Genomic DNA, 21,700 nt, shown 5'->3' on the forward strand with positions numbered 1-21,700 from the left:
CTGTGTTTATAAACTTCATAGAAAACTTGAGTTGTGAGAGAAATTTAGTTTAGAGTTAGAAACTTATTCTGTACAGCTGTCAGCAGTCATTTAAAAAACCTGATAACAACAAATTCATTTAGATTTACAGTTTACCAGGCAATAGGTCCTGAAATTTCTTGAAACAGTTTTCTCCAAAAATATTTTCTGTTCATCATTTGCAATGGACATCCAGGGGGTTTATTCTTCTGTTAGTTCCCAGAAATAACAATTATGTAAATATGTGTACATAAATTTTAAGTATACTAAATTAAGATGTACAATGTCTAAATGCTATTGAGGAAGAAGAAAATAATGTGAAAGTATGGTGAAGATCAATTTTTCTGTTCAGTTTTTGTCCCATTAAATTATTCATTAATAAATTATTCATTAATAATTTAGTGTGTCAGTGAATACTCTACAGTGAAGAGGCTATTAAAAAAAGACAAAGAAGAGTAGCTCTTGACTGACCCATATATCACTTTGGTATATAAAAAAGAGTTTTTTCCTGATTGACAAGATGAGTTATTTAAAATTTAAATGTTACTGGGGTTTTTTTTCCCTATTGCAAAAACAAGGACCTGATTTGTGTCTGCTTCAGCCTATAGAAGAGGAAAACTGTGAATTTTTCTATAAATTGTATTTGTCTGCTTTTGAACAAATAGTCACAGAATATTAATACACATAACTTTTCAACTTCTACAAGATCTTCAGAAATGGAGGTCATCTGGTTAAAGGAATTTCAGCAGTGTTCATCAGAGGTTTCATTTCTGTTATCCTGCTTTCCCTGGCTCCATAGTAAAATATAATTGAAACAAAAATCTTTTGACTCATTCTCTGCCCAGTACAGTGTTGTGTTTTTCATTTCAGCAAGTAGCAAATCATTCTACTGCTGAGAAAGCAGTACAATTGAAATGTTTTATGGGAGTGTTTTGCCTGGTATTTTATCTCCAAGAAGACATTAAATCATGAAACCAAATTAAATTTGTTTAACCAAATATGTTTCTTTATTCAGAGGAGGAACCTGCTCCAAACAGTGTTGTTGAAGAATACCTTCAGGAGAAGAGAAAATATGAAGACAAGCGAAAGCAGCAGCCAAAGAAAGGAGTTTCCCGTGAAGATCAGGTAATACTTTAATAGCCTGTGCAACAAAAATCCAGAAAATTGATTATGCTCATTTTGAATATGTTTATATCTTCATTTGTATTAAAGCAAAATTTTAAAATCTGTTTCATTTTCCATTAAAAGAAAGTTATGATTCATAAAAATAAGTATTTTAATTGCCCAGGTAGACAGGTAAGTGAGTTTTCAATGTGTATTTGAAAGGACTCCCAATTTAGTTACTAAAGTCTTCTGAAAAGTAATGCTAGTCAAGAAGAGGTGTCCTTGATTACGTTTGTGAGGGTTTGCCTTTCTTCACCTTATGTTTTCCTTGCCATAAGGTAACGCTGGGACAGAAGTTTACACATTTGGCATTTGTTCTAGCTGGGGCTTTTAACATTTTAAATTATGGTTTAAAAATATTAAATTTGTCAATACTTCTTGTTGTTTTATGAAATGAAAGAAATAGTTTATAAGCACTATAAAAAGAGAAGCTGTTGTAAATGCAATGAAAATTATTATTCAAAAATATGAGCAAAGTAAAGTTTGCCTTTCAAGAGTTGGGGTTTTTTTTCCTAAAATAGGAAGGTCTTAAAATGGTTAAATAGATGAAACTGCCTACAAATTGGAAATACCATCAACTCAAAATCTGTGCTGTACTTCAAACACACTGGTTTGTAATTGCATGTCAGTTCAGCTACGAAGATGTTCCTGTTCACATGTTGAATCTAGAAGAGATTGGTAACTTGAGGCTTAGTAACTTCAAAGCAGCATTTGGCAAACCTTTATATATGCAGCAAGCTGATTTAGCTCTAAACTAAGTTTATGGAAGCTTTGTACATTCAAAATCTCGTTATCTTTGAATCAAAGAGTACTAAAGCTCTGTTGGCAGTGTGGATCAAGGGACTTAAAACCATGTCTAATGAATTTATATCAGACCTGTCCTGAACATCACCAGAAAACAAGATGAGATGATAGGAATATATATTCTAGTAGATCTGAATTTTTATTAACGTAACCCTACTGGCAACTATTCAACAATAATTAATCAAGTTCTTTGTAATCCATTTGACTTGTGGAGAGCCTTTTCTAGTCTCACACCCCTTGTAACTGATCCTACAGCAAAATACCATTTTCCATCCTCAGCGCAATTGTTAAGGAAGAGGGAGAAGAGGTATGTTTCCCTAAAATACTAGATAATGGAAGACTTAGCCCTCTTATTCTACAAGGGTCAAATTATTAAGTTGTATAGAAGCACAGTATGGCATCTAGTGACTAACTGCAAAAATGCCTATTAAGGTATTTCAAATTATTTCTGTCATCAGGTCTAGTCACAGGAATACTGTCACTGGAGAAAATTAGACAAGACACAAGGATCATGGGGGTTTTTTTGGTCACAGTTTCTTATTAAAAGGGTCAGTTTGTTTCCTTCTGATGACCTAGGCAAAGATTTGCTGTCTCAGGTGTTGCAAGTACAGTGTTTCTTTGCAACAGTATGGAAAGCTATATAACTAGAATGATTTGCAGGCCCAAGTAGCCCCAAACTTTCCTCTCTCTCATCTTAAACAGAAGATCAGACAGAACATAAAGAAAGTAAATGCAAAAAAAGTCCTCCAAAATCTGCCCTTGGCAGTGGTAAAATATGTTTTTGGAAGAATTCAAAAGCCAGGAAACTCCTCAAGTTAAGATTGCTCCCAGAAGGAAATTTGATTCCAGTGAACACTTCTGGTATTTCCTATTTCTGTTTTCTATTCTTGTTTAGTTTTTATTCTTTTAAATTTGAAAAACTTGACCAAACAAACCTATACAGCCATACAGAGGTGTTTTACAACATAGGTTGCCAACCTATCACCTACAAATCAAATGTAGTCTGCCACATAAATTCAGTTAGGCACTTACTCCCTGATGCTTTCATTTTCAGGAATGTCTCAAGTATCAGCAAAATAAAAAGCTGTGGGCTGTGCAAATTATTCATATGCTCTGCTTTTTTTTTAACAGCCCCCCTCTACCATCACAAGGCTCAGGCATATGACTTTTGTCTAATCAAACTCCCATTTGAGATGATCAGAAACAACAACTGTGGTATGATCTTTGGGTCTCATCTGAGATTTGGTGACTTCATTATCTGTGAAAGATCAGGCAATGTCTGTTTGAGAGTAGAATAGCAGATTTAAATGAGTATGAGCTTTATGTGTGCAGCATAAGAACCTGTATCTGTAGAATTAGTTAAGCTATTCCTTTTATTTGGGACACATCTTTGAATTTTTTCAATTTCCACACATAATTTAAAAGACCATTAATGTAAAGTATATAAATATCAGTTAAACTGGGTCTTCAGGGCTTGAATGGTTTGTAATTCATACAGTGGATCACTTTAAATGAGGACAGTAGCGGGTTCAGAAAGGAAAATTCATTGTCAGCAGTGTTATTTAATCAGCAGTTTTATTCTGTAAGTAGCTACAAGTATTTGTTCCTTAAATATACATTTTTATTTCACTAGATGGTAAGAGAAAAACTTTTTACACCTGACAGGCCCCTCCCTTCTTGCTGCCTCAGTATTGCTTGTCCAGTCACTCGATGAGTGCTCTCCATGCAGTCCTGCTCTCACACCCACCATTGCCTCTTGTTATCTCACTCTCCTCTCTAAAGGGTTTCTTCCAAATTCATATGAAAGATTTCTCTCGTTGTACTTTTTCTCAAAATAATAAAAACATCGTATATGCCTGTTGGTGTGTAGAGATAATACAACTTCTCTAAAACCATGTATGTAATTTCAGACACTGGCATTATTGGACCGATTTAAAACAAAGTTAACCCAGGCGATTGAAGAAACTCCTGAAAATGAGCTTTCCGAACCTGATGTAGATAATGATGAAGGATGGTGAGTTTTTTTTTGTTTAGATTTCTATGTTTACAAATAGAAATTCTGCTATACTAACATAGTCTCATTGCTAAGCATAAATTTGAGTAGCAGGAAACACCAAATGTGAAGGCAGCTGCTTGATTAGGAGTCAGCTAAAAGGTACTGGTTTAACACTCTGAAAAATAAGGCATGAGAGTAGATGACATCTAGCATTCTTTAGTTTTAAATCCTTCTAAAACTGTGTGTTGGGGATGGTTAGTATTTTTAAATGATGAAGATAGACTGACTCATCTGAAGTGTAGGGTGACCCCAAGGCAGTGGGGGCTTGAAGTTGATAAAGCACTCCAGAAGTTACTGCCTCAATGTCTCCAAATCAAGGAATCAGCATGTACCCTTTTGTCTCACATTCATCTTTCATGCAAACTACCCACCTTAGGTAATCAAAGGAATAGAAATCAATATGATTTGAAGTGTGATCTTGAAGCTCTAGGTTGCATGCTGTTAAACATTCATAAAAGTTTGCATAATGCATAAAATGCCTGGAAAAAAGAAAATAAATCCTAGAAAAAAGTTTAAGTTTAAAAAGTTTAGGTTTAAATCCTAGAAAAAGGAATATGTCATCTCCATTTATAAGGCAAACGCTACAGCTGGTCCAAGAAAACAGACCGTCTGTGCCTATTTCTTCCATAGTTGTCTGCATAAGCCATTGGGACTACAGGAAAATTACCAGTAAAATAGAAACTTCAACAAAGTTCTTGGCAAATGTTTTAAGACAACTGGTATTTCTGTATCTCATATGACTTAAAATTATTTTGTTGCTTCTTCAAACAGTGTTTTCTCCCTTCATTATGTCTTTTCCTACCTCGGGCCCTTTGAGGATGAGATAACATATAATAGAAATTTCAAGATCCTTGGATTTCACTGATATTTTGAGATCCTTCTGAGTTACCAAAATGCTTCTAAGTCCTCCAAGAATTATAGTGTAACTATTTCAGTTGGAAGGGACCTACAACAATCATCCAGTCCAATTGCCTCACAGCTTCAGGAATGGCCAAAAGCTGTAGCATGTTGTTGTGAGCATTGTCCAAATGCCTCTTGAACACTCACAGGCTGGGGGCAGTGATCTCCTCTCTAGGAAGCCTGGTCCAGTGTTTGGCCACCCTCTTGGTAAAAAATTACTTCCAAATTCCCGGTCTAAACCTCCCATGTCCAGTATAAGATTCCTTTATCTGGGCTTTTTTATGAACTTTTTATGAACTTGATCTTCATGTCAAATATTTTCTTGTCACAGTAATATGAACAGTCTTTTAAATACTTTATACATAGAGTTCAAACATACCTTTCCTATTTTTTTTTCTGAGTAACTACTGATATCTGATTGTCAGTAATGCACTGTCATTCCTACTGTATGAAGAAGTGCATAATTTCAGATTATGAAGTTTTATTTTTGTTCAGAAAACAATATTACATTAAGAATCGCACTAAAAAATACTTAGAATAATATGAAACTACATAATAGACTAATAATCAATATCATATTAATTTTGTAGTTCAGTAAGTGTTCATGTTAACTTTACTAACAGATGAGACAGTCTATTTTCAAATAATTTACTCTGAGGCCAAGTAAATTGTAAGATATATGTTACACAAATTTGCTATAAACAACATTAACAAAGCAATGAAATCTTCTGAAAGCTATTATTTATTGTGTGAAACACTTGTAAAGTTAAATTGCATATTTTGGACTAAGTGTTTACATTTTCAGTACATCTGTTGTATAGGAATATTTCAGATAACTATAATGACTTCACATTTTAAAATTCTTTCTTAGTGTGAATCTACTTCTCAAAAGACAGTAATTTTACTTTATTTGATTTTTATGAAATAAAATTAGTGTATGGCATATGCATATATGATAAACACAAACAACATGATTCCTCCAGGCCATTTTGTAGGTTATGGCTGTTGTTTTTATGGGAAGGGAGAGCCTGCCAGTATGCTTTGCTCTACTGTCAGGGTGTGTTATCTGAGGTAAAATGATTGCCTCTAAGACATTTTTATGTGTCCATGAGTGGCCACACATGGAGGTATAATTTTCATTCTCTGTCAAGATAGAAACCATTACCAATTTGTTATGTTTTCTTTTGTTTGGCAAACTTCTCTCTGCATATTTGGCTGAGCTGCTGTATTGGCATGGTGCATAGCAGACGTTTGGGCACTTTTCAGCAGCATTCTACTTTTTATGCAATAAAAAATGAAGAAATATGACTCTATTGTAAACAGTGTGTATGGTGTTTGATAATTATTACCAGATTTTACTGTCTAAGAACGCATCTGAGGAACTGCTGCAAGGAGTGCTGAAGAGAAATGCATAAGACTAAGTTTTAATGTGGGATATCAGAATCTTTGCTGAGACATTTTATTGCAACCTCTGCTGTTCTGTGAGAATTATCTATATTTGTCTGCAGCAATCAAAATCCAATTTCTTTTACAAAATTCCAAAATATCATAATAAACATGATATCTGCTCAAAGAAGGGATCAAAGAATAAAAATGTCTGACAGAAGTAAACGGACACGATTTTACAGCATCTGGGTACCTTAGAAAGACATTCTTCATCTGAGTTCTTCCAGGCATTATTTGCCTCGTGGCTTCATGTTGAGAACTAGTCCTTGTGCTTTCCTCTTAATGATTGGTTAGATGTCCTCATTACTATTTAATCACTAGTTGTTCTTTATTTGTTTTCAATCCAAATAAGAAGGACTCAGATGCATTACTAGATTCTTCTCTTTCTTAAAGTTTATGTAGAGTGCTGCAGAGGTACGTAGAGATTTTCTGGAAGAACTCAGCCAAATCTTGGTTTAAAATCTTAACCAAGATGACTTTTCCCCAAAATGTAGGTAAGGTCAATCACAGTTGCAGTGAGGTGTCATTTGCTTAGAAACTATTATTATGAAAACCAAATGTGTCACAGCAGAAGACCTATCTGGAATGGTTTATTTCTTGATAGGCCTGAATTTGAAAGAGAAAATACTACACAGGCTACGCTTCTTCAGAGCATTGCTGCTACTCATTTTCTTTAGGACTTACCGTAACACATACACTTGCATGCATGTGATACCCATTCAGGTAGTAATGACACTTCAGGGTGCTGATGATAATATCAAATAGTTAAAACTGTCGTCAGACACAGATTTCATTCCGGAAGGTGTTACATAAGCTGCAGATAATGAAGCTAATGATGCAGATCCTGTGAACATGACAAAGTATTTTTCATTGAGAGAATACAGCAATTGGATAAAAAAATTCTGATGCAATGAAGAATCAAAGATTTTTTTCAGTTTATCTGTACGAAATATTCCCCTTCAAATAGGATAAGAGTCATACTTAGTACTTTAAAATACTCTTTGATCAAGTAATTCTGAAAGTTCCAAGTGTTTTTTTTAAAAATGTGAAATCTGAGACTAGATACAGCACTCAGCTAAGTCTTTGCCTGTGTTGAGGGGAAGGATTACTTTTTTGTTGCTGTTTTTTTAAAGCCTGGTTTACAATCCTTTCTAAGCCACAAATCCTTTCCTATTGAATGAATGGTTGCTTGAGTTCTGTCCTACACCCATACTGTTGATTACTCTTACTGGAATTTAGCCATTGCACTTTTAAAATTGTATCCCATTTTTCATACTGCTACTCCTTTTTGCCAAAATCACATGAATTCTAAATACTCCAATAAACATTCAAAACTTCATATTATACATATGTTCTGTAATTGTATTCTTCTCCAGTATAGTCATAAGTGGAAATGAGCTAACCAACCATTACCACATTAAGCTTTTCACTTCGATATTTAACTATGGCTGTCTACTCCTAAAATCAGGGCTCTCCAGATGAATTTTTAGGAACCTTACGCGCTTGTGAAATGAGAGAAACATATCTACACTTTACTATATGGAATACTAGTTTTTCTGGAAGGAACAGATTCTCTGCTGTAAAAATACATGTCCTAAACCAAAATTCTGGACTTACACTCTTCTCTCTCTGATCTTTTAAAACAAGTGGAGGTTTCCTGAAACTGCAAGATTTATTGGCATGCTGAAATATAACTAGTGCTATGACAGCGTTTGAGTTGGTGGAATTTTCTGTTGTAAGGAAGCCGCCACATTGCTTCTTGAAAACTCACCTGGTTGCAAAATCAATTTAGCATATATCTATGTAGGATCTCCATTATTTATACAATCTCACAGACAAAATGCACAAAAAGGTTCAGGAATCACTTCCAGTACCATTCTTGAATTTAAAACTTAATTGTCCTTATCAAGTAACTGAAAACTCAAAATTATCATTATTTCATAGCACTAAAATAGCATACATTGCACACAAAACCAGTCAAGTTTACAGAACCTTATAAGACATGGAAGACACATAGGTTAGGAAATCATGATGAGTTATTTTTAGCATGGATTGATTGAGAACACATGCCTGTTCATTCACTTCTTGGGACTGATTCTTGTTAGTGTCTTTATCCATGACAGAGGCAGTAGGACAGAGTGTACCCTCAGTACATTTGCAGGTGACAGGAAGTTGAGGAGTTCAGGTGACACTAAAGACATGGAGGCCACCCAGGGGCACCTGGACAAACCTGAGAACTGGGTTCATGTGAAACTCATAACATTCAACAAAGATAAGGTGCTGCATCTGGGCCAGGGCAATCCCAGACAAGAGCGCAGACTGGGAGCAGCCCTGCCTGGTGTGTGAGAGGCTGGACATGACCCAGCCATGGGCACTCCCAGCCCAGGGAGCCAAACGTGTCCTGGGCTGCATCCAGAGCAGCATGGGCAGCAGGGCCAGGGAGGGGATTCTGCCCCTCTGCTCTGCTCTGCTGAGACCCCACCTGCAGGGCTGCCTCAGCTCTGGGGTACCTGCACAGGAAGGACATGCACTGTTTTGACCTCCTCCAGAGAAGGAACACAAAAATGACTGAGGGCTTGAATATCTCTCCTGTGAAAAAAGGCTGAGAGAACTGGGGTTGTTCAGGCTAGGTAGGAAAAGGTTCTGGAGAGACCTTATTGTGGTAGGTATTTCAGTAATTAAATGATGATTAAAAGGAAGAGAGAGAGTGACTTTTTACTTGGGAGATAGAGCCAGGATGAGGGATAATGATTTTAAATTAAAAGAGGAGAGATTTAAATTAGATGCTAGGAAGAAATTCTTTACTTACAGGATAGAGGATCTAGAACAAGTTGCTCAGAGGGGTGGCAGATGACTCATGGCCATGGGGTTGAACTGGGTGACCTTTAAAAGTCCCTTCCAACCCACACCATTCTATGATTCTGTAATATGAACATTGCATTGAGGTGATATTCTGTTCCTGCTTAAAAACTATTTCCATACTGATAATCTGAGTTCTAATAAATATGGTTTTACATTGTTACTTCTGCAGTTTTGACTTTTCTTTCAGTTTTAATGGAAGATGCCAAATTCATCCTGTTGGATCTTCAATATTCACTGTATAAACTGAAATATTAACATGTGAAAGTTGTACCTTACTAGATGAACATGATTATGTGAAGTGCATTAAAATTGCTGCCACCAGGGAATCAGCCAAAATCTGTATCATCCTCTGTAAAGGATTTGGTCTGTTACTAATCCATCAGTTCACAAGTCAGGGCTGAAAGTAGACCCTCCGGTTGATTTTAGAGCTTGTGTTACAGTGAAGACCAGTAATTTTTCTTTCATTCTGCACCTGGCTAGAAGTTTAGGATTTCTTCTTCAGGATTCAGATCTCATCATTGGTCTTTATCTGCTCTCAGTAATGCACTCTGCAGCCTTTCAGAATTTGACTGAGATTGCCAGCATGCTATATAGTTCATTTAATTAATGCCATTGCTTCATAACTGAACCACTGCAGTGTTTCCTGGGTGGAATGTAAGGTGTTACATGTGAAACATAAAGCTTCTTAATCTTCAGAAAAGATCAGCTTTTTCCTTCCCTGTGGTGTGCTGTCACAGCTGTAACTAAGCGACAAATGTAAATAAGTCACTTAAGTATTTTTGGAAGTATGTCTAGACTCTGAAACTTAGTCTTTCTTTTTATTTGAAATAACATAAATCCATTCAGCTTTCAGATATACTGTGGGACAAGAAAGAATGAGTAAAATGGGAATTTGGAATGAGGTGGTAGTTTTTCACATGGTTTTTCAGTTTAAAGTTCCTCTGGTTACTTACCTTTGTTGAGTCTAAACTATTCTAAATGTTGGTTAATTTGAGGTATAGGAAAAATAGACTTTTAAATCAAAGGGAAAAAATCAACACCTGAAAATACTTTCCAATTTGCACAAAAGGTTGTTGTGAAAACTGTGTCACAGTAAAGGTATTTTAAACAAAAAGATATTTCATGTCTTGCTAAATGGATGGTTTCATGTCCATGTTGTGTAATTACTAGTGTTGTAGAAACTATCGTACTCTAAGTTATTGGTAAAAAATCTTATGTAATATAATGAGGATCAAAATTAATTCAAGTGACTTTAATGACATGCCTACTTTAATACATTGTTTAAAATCTCATGTATATTAGAACATATTTTAAGCATATCTTCTCAGTCAAAAAGTATTTTGATTTGCACAGTGATGCTTTACACAGATCAGATCACCTGATTTTAGCAGAAATTTAAGATAAAATCTGGTTTTATTAATGTATTGGCACTGTGGACAAAATACTCACAGCAGTTCAGTGCTAACCTGGTTTATATAAGTCAGATACTGTAATCTGTTCCAAATTCTGAATTTCAGGAAACTGTCACTGAGGCCACTTAAATATTGTGGGAATATTGGGTGCTAGTACTGAGCTCTTTTTGCCAGGACAATAATTGCAATTTGAGTGTACAATTTTTTACCCAGTTTGTAGAGATAGTTTTATTTTACTCCAGAACAAACAAAAAATAAATCTGTATACTGAATGAAGGTATTCTCTATTCAGCATCAATAGTTATTCACTCTATCTTCTTTAAGAAATGTTTTTGTTCATAATACAAGGAAGTCTCCTTGCAGAATATTTTTTTTGTGATTGTGATTTTTTTTAATGATTGGTTTCTTGAAAATATGTCACTATCAGGAGTGGAAACACACAATATTTTACTTACCTTGTATTCTCACAGTAAAAGGTTTTGTAACAGAGAGAGTTTAGGTCTTAAAACAGTATCAAGGCATCACTTTAGAATGTCTGTTGTAGAGTATAGGCTAGAATTTGTATGGGCTTGGGTCTTTTTGAATTGAAACAGCAATATCAGAATCAGGTAAATGTTAAAGTTACCCAGACTGTTTTTATCTTACCATATTTAATTTCTGTTAAGAACTAAGTCACATTGTACACTGTTAGTATTTAATCCATATACATTTGATAATCTGTTCCATTTTATTTCCAGGATTTCCTATATGCAGCATATACTATTGAAATTTACAGGGTGAAGTTCTTCAAGATAAACACCTAAAAAATGCTGGTTATATTTCTTTTATAAACTTTATATTATATACATTTTATAAAATGCAGACTTTTTTTTCCCTACAAAACCTTAAATTTAGGGTTATGAAATATGGCTTCCTCAAGATTAGCACCAGTCTTTGCAGCTTCAGTTTCAGAAGCTTAACTGTGACAAACACAGTAAACCCCTGAAAGCTAAGCTGCAGTCTGTTTTACATGCTGATGCTAGCTTGGAGAATGACAGAAAAAGTGCTGCTGTAATTTATGCCAGTGAGGCACAAAGATGGATTAAAGCCATGTTTGCTCCCCTCCTCCCATCCAGACTTGAGCCAGCGTTCCTTCACTAGTCTGGAAAAACTGGCTCTATATTAGGTCTCTCCTGCTAAGGCCATTGATTTACTCAACTACATTTTTTAAAAGTTGACAAAATACTTACTTGATTGTTACAAAGGATAAATGAATGCCAGAGGTCTGTATTAGAAACACATTGGAAAGAGAGGTTTCTTTTCTGTTTGGCAAAAAAATAAGCATTTGTTTGGGTTTTAGTACTGCCACTAACCTTTAAAGGAAGAAAGGAAAAAAAACCCTTCTGCTGTAAATCTTTCTTTTTTTCCTCCAGTTTTGTCTCTGCCTTCACCCCTGTACTGCTAGAATATGCTAGAATATGGTCAGACCTTGCTTGATCAGTAAATGCAAACCCCTACCCCACTGTTTCAGTCAATAATTCATATTAACAAATCTGCTGATGTTGTATATTGATTGCCTTTAGCTGTTCAGCATGTCTGAGAAACTCAGAGCATTTGAAGTGGGGTTTTTTGGTTGTTTATTTTTTGTTAATGCCTCTACATCTGAGCTTATTTGGATGAAGCATCTGAGTTTTGGCTACTGTTTGACTTAAATTCAGAGATGATCCATGCTTCAGTCAAGGCATATCTAGTGTTAGATATACTGTCTGGAAATCTGACTTATTTATTGCCAAAAAATCTAGTGAAGAATGAAGAAATAATCTTCTAAATCTTTATTAGCCTGACTTAAGTTTTCTGCATGTTTACACACCTTTTCAAGCACCCTAACTTCATCTCATTGAATGACATATTTAAGAAGTAAAGATTTGGATATATTCAGAATGAGAGAGAGAGAGAGAGAGGAGCAAAAGAAAAGGGAGGGTGTCCAGAGAAATCTGAATGTTTTGAAAATCTGAGTATTTTTATGCTAGAAATAATCTCTTTTCACTCCAACTCCATGGTGATACAATAATGCCTGACTGCTTGTGTTAACTTGGGGAGGTGATTTGCTGACTGACTTCAGAGTATCAGATGTTGTACAAGCTATTGCCAGAGACAGGATGCTAGACTGGATGGATCACTGGTCTATTCTGGTATGGTGGCTCCTTACAGTCCTTGGAGTAAATGCTGTGTAGAGTTTTTCTGTACTGGTGTGCTGTCTGGAACAACATCTGGAATTTTCATTTTAGTCTTCCATACCAATATACTCTACCAGGAGCAGTTGTCTATTTAAAGCTTCAGTCTTCCTGCATCAACTACGTAACATTTTTGTGAAAAGGTCAAGGATGTAGTGTAAATATACTATATATATATAAATTGTTACAGAACAGAAGCAATATCAAGATAGGATAACAGAATTTTATCTAGAAAAATATTTATTGCTTGAAAAGTAAGTAATTATAGTTTTACGTAGTTCTCTTGATACTATGAGAACTCATTGCATTTTCCCTAAGATTATCACTGAATAAGGTGAGCTTTTTCATAGTTAAGGTGATTTCCCCTCCTCTTAGAAGATAACTTAAAATTAAATGTTCTTTCAAGAGAACAAGATTTTTAGTACTATAGTGAACAATCCAAGGATACAATACTATATTAGTGTTCACCAAGATTGGGTTACTTTGTTGCTAGTTTTGCAAAAACTGGTATCTTTTTAACTGGGGTTCTTTTTAAACTGGAGGTCCCATGGTTAGTGAAACTATTAGTTTCTTTTTATGACCATGAATATTTTGTGATAAAATTAAGCATTACATTCAAATAAACTATCTCCAAAATTATCATTTTTGAAATATGTGCAGAAGTTCTGTTCTCATCATTTTATGCTGTAGGCCAACACAGAGAGAAAATATAAACAATTAACTCTTTGGTCTGTGGATGACCCAAAACTTGCTGGTCTTTCTGAAGAGGTTAAGTCAATTTTCAGTCCTCCAGTAACTGTAATATAGGAATTCCAAGGACTAGTTAAAGTTAACAGAAGTGTACAGACTTTGTATAATATTTTTAAAGTATGTTTTCATCAGTTTTACTTGGTTAACACTGGAGAGGTTTTTGCTTTGTGCAAGAGCAGCAGTAATAAAAAATTGTTGTCATGGTTTAACCCAGCCATCAGCCAAGCACCAGGCAGCTGCTCACTCACTGCCCCATCAGCAGAGTCTGAGAGAGAATTGGACAGGTAAAACCTGACAGCAGGGCCCCATCCTGCATGACAGGAATAACTTGGGAAAACAAACACCATCACTCCAAACATCTCCATTTCCTCCTTCTTCACCCCATTTTGTATACTGAGCATGATGCCACATGGTCTGGAATATCCCTTTGGTCAGTTGGCATCACCTGTTCTGGCTGTGTCTGCTCCCAGCCTCCCAGGCACCCCAGTCCTCTCACCAGTGTGGTAGTGTGTCCTCTCATGCAGTGTTCTTCATGAGAAGCAGAAAAGGCCTTGGTTCTGTGTGAGCTCTGCTCAGCAATAACAAAAGCATCACGATATTATCAACCCTGTGTTCAGCACAAATCCAAATTACAGCCCGCACATCAGCCACTGTGAAGAAAGTTAACTCTATCCCAGTGAAAACCAAACAGTTGAAGGCTGAAATATTGTAAGCTAATAGACTTGGGTCTTGCAGTTAACCTCAGGAGAGTGCAGGGGAGGGGCTATGTTTATAGCAATAGTAAAATTGAAAATTTCTATGCAAAAATCTGTATTATAATCACTAACATGGGTTGAAACAATATAATTTTGAAGCAGTAAGTATTTGATGTGAATACTTAACATTTGAAGTGGGCTGCAACATGGCACATAGCTGTATTTATAACTGTTTTCTCACTACTCTCCTAAGCATTTTTTTAACATTTAAAACTTCTATAGAATAGCTAATTATTTGGATTTTGCTACATCTGAACAACAAACTTTATTTCTCTTTTTAAATATCAAGTCAATAAACATGAAAAATAAAGGGTTTTATGAAAGCATTAAAAAAATCAGCTCTTCCCATCATTAGGAAGGGAGATGAGGAAAGTGAAACAAGGAATGTGGAATGGTAAAAACAAGTACTTAAAAAAAGAAAGAGTGAAATCTCTTAGTGGTAACAATCACAGCAGAAACCTAAGACCAGAAATTATTACTAGAAAGTATTGTGTGAGTCAGCCTCTTCTCCCAGTTAACAAAAGATTAGACAAGAGCATGCAGCCTTAAGTTTTACCAGGGGAGGTTTAGATTGGATATTGGGGAAAATTTTCTTCACCACAAAGGTTTTCAGGCATGGGAACAGGCTGCCCAGGGAAGTGGCTGAGTCACCATTGCTGGAGGTATTTAAAAGACATGTAGATGTGGCACTTCAGGACATGGTTTAGTGAGCTTGGCAGTGCTGGATCAATGGCTAAATTTGTTGATCCAAAAGGTCCATCCCGACCTTAGTGTTTCTATGGTTCTCTGATTATATACCTAGTTAAGTGAAATCATACTTTCTTTGGCAAACTAGGCATGATGGAAATGTGTGATACAGTGTAAGGTTTAAATACAAAGTGCTACAGAGGGGTACAAGCTTTTGTAGGTAATTTAGCACAGCTCCAGTACTATGAGTTAATGAGACAAAGGAAATTGTTTCCTGAAACATCTTTTTGGAGAACAGAAGTGGCTGTGTGAAACAGTGATAATTAGACAGATTAATCTATCTTTCAGACTGGGTCTATCACGGTATTAGGATATCAACCCTCATTGCTGTAAGAATTAAAAGCTATTCCAATTACTTAGTAAATTTATTTTTTCTTTTAATCATCTGTAAGAGAGAGAAACTTAGATTACAAGACTCCTTAGGATCAAAAGAGGGATGATGTGTTATGTTATACAGGAAGGAAAACAAATCTGAATGGTGACACAGGGTAGAGAGAAGCTATGATATTTGCTAGTTGTATTGCACAGAGCACTTAGTGATAGTTGCAGATTTCATTAGAGACACAAACATACTTCCTCTCTCCTTCTGCATTGTGTTTACAAAATTATTTGTAAAGCTCTTGGACACACTTATACAAGAAATGGCAGCAGCCTGATCCAAGAGGCTTATTTTGCTTGTAGCATCTCAATTAAAAAAAAAAAAAAAAAAAAAAACAACTGGAAAAAGATTAGTTGTTAGTAATATATTTCCTCCTTCCAAATTCCCTTTGTTTTATGGCCTTGACATTCTTTTTGCCTTGTTTGTACTCTTGTTCTCTTGGCTTGATTCAAAATTTTTGCTTCTTTTTAATTGTCATTTGACAATTTTCTTCACTTGATTTAAATTTTGATAAGTCTCCTTCTCCCTGTTTTTTGTTTCTCATTCTTATGTTTATTTAGTCTTTACCTTCCTCAATTTTCTTTTTTGTTTTTGGTAGTATCTTAACTGTCTCTCAGTCTTTCTCAAATGTCTCTCCTCTTCCTATGCCACTCACTACTCTACTGGGAGTGGAGAGAGTGCCAGTGAGTTCATTCTTCCAGAACAGCCTAATTTTTATTTTTTTTTTTTTCCTGGGGAGAGAGATCTCCTTTGCTTTGATTTGTGTATTCTCATCTGTTTTCTCATATGTGCACTTGAGTTATTTTTCTGTCCAGTGCCTAGGTATCTTGAAGATGATGGAAGTAAAGTGCTAGAATGTTTCCTACGTTAATGATTGATACTTACACTTCAACATTTACTATATTTGAAGGAAAATTAGCATCAAGTAGAATATAATTTGCAGAAAGCAGTCATGTTTGAGTACCTATTATTTTTGTTTTAAATATGGGATGCATTGTGAAATTGAGAAAAATAGGAAGCCTGTTACTTGCAATCAATGTTCAATTCAGAAACAACTGGTGCTACTAGTAGTTATGGTCCATATTGGTCCCATTTTTTTAGACAGCCTATACAATGCAAGAGGCAACAATGAATTTCTTGACACAGATACTTACTCCTTCTGCATTCATTTTAGTCAGCCTGATGGAAAGAACCAAAAACTATCATAAAGCATAGCCATAATGTTCAAAATCGTGATACACAACATTTTATTAGCAACATGATTAGTTGCTTTATTTATTTTGTATGTATCTAGTGCAAAAAGGAGTATGGCACCAACTGCAGTGTTAATGCAAGCACATCCAATGTGCAAGCTGCCTAAAACTGCTTGAGAATTTGCTGCTGCTCTGCCAGAAGCTACTACCCTTACAGCAGAGTTGGCAGGTTGTAACTTTTGCTCACACTTGTTGATGATTTCCTGTTTAAAACGCTGATGTTGCTAAGTGTAAGATAATGTCCCAAGTTTCCCTGCAGACACCAGGTTTTCTCTGTGGGGTCAGCTGTGCAAGGAAAGTTGAAGGGGACAGTAGGCAGGTGGTAGCAGGCAACAGCAATATCAGTTTGAAAAACAAGTGTGGTCTTGGACAATACAGCTTTGAAAGTTCATTTCAGTTAATATAAAAACCGCTGATGCATGAGTATACTTGGAGGTTTCAGCTTCATCAGTAGAGCAAAAGCATAGTGCTTCCTTACTCTTGCCAAGATTCAAAATTATTCAGCTCACTAATTGCCACTTCAGTTTCTCTCAAAGGGGGTTCTAGAAAGGCCAAAGCTGCTGGACTAGGGGGCTTCTCTTTATGCTACACTTAACATGACTACCACCTGTCAGCAGCTGGCATATGGTTCAGATCCAGTGCATGGCTCACACATCTCAAAAGCAGAGGGATTACAGTATATCATATCTTTTCTTACAAGTATCATCTCACTAGAGTAGTTCAAAAGAGCCTGATCTGTTTGCTGACCTGAGAATATCACAATACCATAAGAGTATCCATGTACCTTTGAAATCCTCTTATGTCTCTGAAACTGTCTTAAATTAATTAATGTATTTCGGTCTAACATTACAAGACATTGCATTTTTGGACTGTAGAAGAGAGCCAGCTACTGAGTTTTCTGTAATAACACGAGAGGAAAGAAACGCAGGGCAGCTGCTCCCCCATTACATGGGATAGGAACATGGTCAGCCTGTAGGAAGCTGTCATATGGTCAGGGTAAAAAACCTTTTCAACAATAAATCCATGCAAAGATTGGTCATTCATTTCTGTTAAGGAAATAATTTTGTGATTATGTCTTCTATTAAAGAAGGAGAACAGCTTCCACAACTATGTATTTCAAACTCCAGTTCATCAGTTTTGGCAAGCTATTTTATTTTACAAACTTTCAGCAAAAAGTTTCCACAAAACTGAGGTTTTGTTTTCTTTTGAGTTTTGCTTGGTAGAACTGACTACCTCTCATCCTTTAAATTTTGAAGAAAAGTGGACTTTAAAATATAATGTCTCTCTTACATATAATGAGCTGTGATAAGCACAAGTTAGTGGGTCTCTGAAGACCAGAGATACAGAGATTAAGTTACTGCTTTCAGCACAGTGACTACAGAAATATGACTGGGCAGCCAGCTCCTCACCGAACCCAGGAACATGCAGAAGGGAAGAGAGCTATAAATTGAACAAGGAAAAGTCTTATGAAACTTGTATTTGTGGAACTACGCCCTAACTCTGCACTTGGAAAATTATGCAAATGCAAACTTCAGTTGGAGGAACTTGAGTAAGATTAGTTTAAATTCAAATGCTTAATATAGAAATAATAATTAAATGCTTCCTATGCTCCTTTAAAAAAAAAATATTTAATTGCTTTTGAAAAGCAGTATTCACTGTGATTCACCATTCATATAGATGCAGAACAGGTCTACCTGGGAAGATGTGTGACCTGCTAAAATAAGCTTAAGTTCACAGAAGGAAACTATTTCTTAAAATCTCCACTGCAGTCTGTGTTTATTTTGCTTTACCTCTGAGATGTTGCATCTAAAATTGATTCTGGGAATATCAAAAAGTTTCTTAATATTGGCTTATTTTTAATCACAGCTGGGAATGTCTTAGTGGAAAGTTATGAATAAGAGTCAGAGACTGTGACTTCTTTCAGCTCTTGGGGAGAAGTAAATACTGCTTAGTCTGAATCCACTGCATCTAATTTGCAGACTGTTTGGGACACTGTATGGCCTGACCCAAGAATTAGAGATGTATTTAATTTTAATTCTTATTAGTTGTATCCTGCAGGTTATGTCCGGTGCTGTAGTATTCTTGGAAGAACCCGAGTTGATGAAAGGACTAAGTGTGACTGCACTTCTACTTACACTCCTATAACACAGTTTAAAACCATGCATCAAAGAATGACTCCATCTCTTAGGCCTGTACTTTATTCAGACTAGGACAGAGGGATTTGATATGTGTACTCATCTTTAATAAGTTGAGAAGAATATGACAAATGCAGAAAGCATGTTAGCTAAAATAAATTACTTCAGTCCCTCCACTGTGAGACAATGTTTTTATAATTAAACTACAAATATGCAACCATGAGTCACTCTGATGGTACATTATGTTATTCTGAATTGTAGAGATGACTAAAAAAAATAAGTTTGGGTGTTAGTGGTGCAGACAGGGTTATAAACTACCTAAGTTTTTTACACTGGAAACAACTCTTAAGTATTTATGAAAGACATATGTCAAGAATCAGTTGTGATGTTGTGATGAAAATTCTCCATTTTTGTTTTTAGGAATTTTCTAAAGCATTCAAGCAGATCACCTATGTTCTATAGCTTTGACTGTTTTTCTGATTTCTTTACTAATACTGTATTGTAATCTGCAGTAACTGAGCTGGTTCTCCATCCCTTTCTTTATGTATGGAGATTTGCACTAAAGCACTTTGAAAACTCTTTAGTTTAGAATGTCTTACATGTTGCAAGGACCAATAAAGAAGTACTTCATTGGCCACAAAACTTTCCTTTTGAAACTTGCTCATTTTTCTTGGATTTTCTGTCACAAAGACATGCTATAAAGATTGATATGCTTAGATCAGATGAGATTCAGTATAGTTCTTAAAGTCGCCCCATCAAAGTCAAAGATGTTTTTGAAATTGATCACACAAAATCCAAAGGTTAAGTGTGGTTTTTGCCTAGACATATGAGTTTTCCCTGAAAAAATAATGTACCATGTCTCTGGGCAGCCCATTTCAGTGCTTCACCACCCTTGTCTTAAAAAATGTCTTTCTTATCTCATCTGAATCTTCATTCTTTTGGTTTAAACGTTTACCCTTTGTCCTGTAACAAAAGGCCCTGCTAAAGGGTGTGTCACCATCTGTCCTAGTAAGTCCTGTTGTGTACTGAAAGTCTGCAGTAAGATCTCCTGAAAGCCTTCTCCAGGCTGAACAATTCCAGTTCTCAGCCTGTCCTCCAGGAGGGCTGCTCCATCCCTCTGATCCACCTTGGTGCCCTCCTCTGGACTCCCTCCAGCAGGTCCATGTCCTTCCTGTGCAGGGTCCCCAGAGCTGATACAGCCCTGCAGGTGGGGTCTCAGCAGAGCAGAGCAGAGGGGCAGAATCCCCTCCCTGGCCCTGCTGCCCACGCTGCTCTGGATGCAGCCCAGGACACGTTTGGCTCTCTGGGCTGGGAGTGCCCATGGCTGGGTCATGTCCAGCCTCTCACACACCAGCACCCCCAAACCTCTCTGGGCAGGGCTGCTTCAATCCCTTCCTCTTCCAGTGTGTGTTGATATCAGCAGTTGCCCAGGTATAAGAACTTCGCCTTGTTGAGCCTCCTGAGGTTCACATGTGCCACTTCTCCGTTATGTAACAGTGATGTTTTCAGATTACTAGAAATTTGCTGAAATTAGGAAGTATCTAATGGGGGGTGAAATTTCTCATGAACAGTAGAAAAAACATTGAATTTAACAAGGCATTTGTTTAGTCTGGTATTCAAAGAATTAAAAAGCATGATCTGAACCAAGTCAATGTGGAGCAGCAGGACATGAAGCATTCCCCTTTATGATCTTCTGTATACCTGCTTCAAGCGTTTTCCATGTAAACTCTTCCCCACTTCTGTAAAACCCTCCACCCTGTTGAAAGGTGTCTAAAGTGACTAATAGGAAAACTTGAGAAACACTCCCTGTTCCTGGGAAATATTTGCCATGCATTTTGGAAGATAGGCTAAACAGAACAAGAGAAGAAAACAGAATTTAGTATGTGAAATAAAATCCAGAGACAATTCTATCTGTATTTAACTGTGCTTTTCAAAAGGAGTCTTTACAAAAGTATATATAATTATTATAATTATTATCACCTTATAAGGGTCTTCTAAGAAATTTTTTTTAAAAACCACCAACAAGAGAAAGCCAGGTCAGTTCTTTTTTTCTATGCTCAAAAATAAATTAGAAATCTTGCCATGTGTATCAGAATTACTAATAGTAGCTTCTTCTTTCACTGAGTTGGAGTTTGGTTTTTTTGTAGGATGTCACATGTGCTTCAGTTTGAAGACAGAAGCAGAAAGGTGAAAGATGCAAGCATGCAAGATGAAGACACTTTTGAGATCTATGATCCACGGAATCCTGTAACTAAGAGGAGAAGAGAAGAAAGCAAGAAGATAATGAGAGAAAAAAAGGAAAGGAGATAAAAGGAGTGTAAAGTTAGCCAGAGCTGCCTTGGAAAGTGACTGCAATAAAGCACTGGCTCTTTTGTAAGCTGATCCTAAAAATACCACTGGACAAGTGTGAAAAGGCATCTCTCAAGAACCTGTCGTGCGGTTTTGAAGCAGAGCTGTCATTTGTTTCTTAAGTTGTGCGGTCAAGTGCTCTCAATGCATTCATTATTCAGCCTCTATAAAGGTTTATAGAATGATGTATTTAATAAAACAGCTGACTTGACTTTTATCCGTGTTTTAATTACAGTAATCAAATTATTTGTTTAATCAAAAATACAGTAATCGGAAAGTTTTCACCATAATGAATGAGAATTTGTGTAAGTGAGGGTCAGGTTAGAAGATGGAAACCCCATCTGCACGCTTTTAAGATTTTATGAAAGTACAATTTTAATTCTTTTAGTTGTTCTTTAAGAGGCATGTAAACTTTGCCTGCCTGAACCACTCTGACACAGAATTAAGATGGTCCAGT

The 21,700-nt window shown here is 36.1% G+C and overlaps 1 protein-coding gene across 1 annotated transcript in view; it reads left to right on the top strand.

The window, feature by feature from the left end:
- Nucleotides 1–21,460, top strand: part of CWC27 (CWC27 spliceosome associated cyclophilin) — a 100,384-nt gene extending 78,924 nt beyond the window's left edge. Inside the window, exons 12-14 of the mRNA XM_015652752.1 lie at nucleotides 1,034–1,143; nucleotides 3,897–4,000; nucleotides 21,042–21,460. Of these exons, the coding sequence (XP_015508238.1) occupies nucleotides 1,034–1,143; nucleotides 3,897–4,000; nucleotides 21,042–21,204 (377 nt within the window). The 3' untranslated portion in view covers nucleotides 21,205–21,460. The remainder of the gene's footprint in view (nucleotides 1–1,033; nucleotides 1,144–3,896; nucleotides 4,001–21,041) is intronic.
- The last annotated feature ends 240 nt before the right edge of the window (nucleotides 21,461–21,700 follow it).

Source organism: Parus major, chromosome Z (genome assembly GCF_001522545.3).
Source record: "Parus major isolate Abel chromosome Z, Parus_major1.1, whole genome shotgun sequence".
NCBI classification, from domain to species: domain Eukaryota; kingdom Metazoa; phylum Chordata; class Aves; order Passeriformes; family Paridae; genus Parus; species Parus major.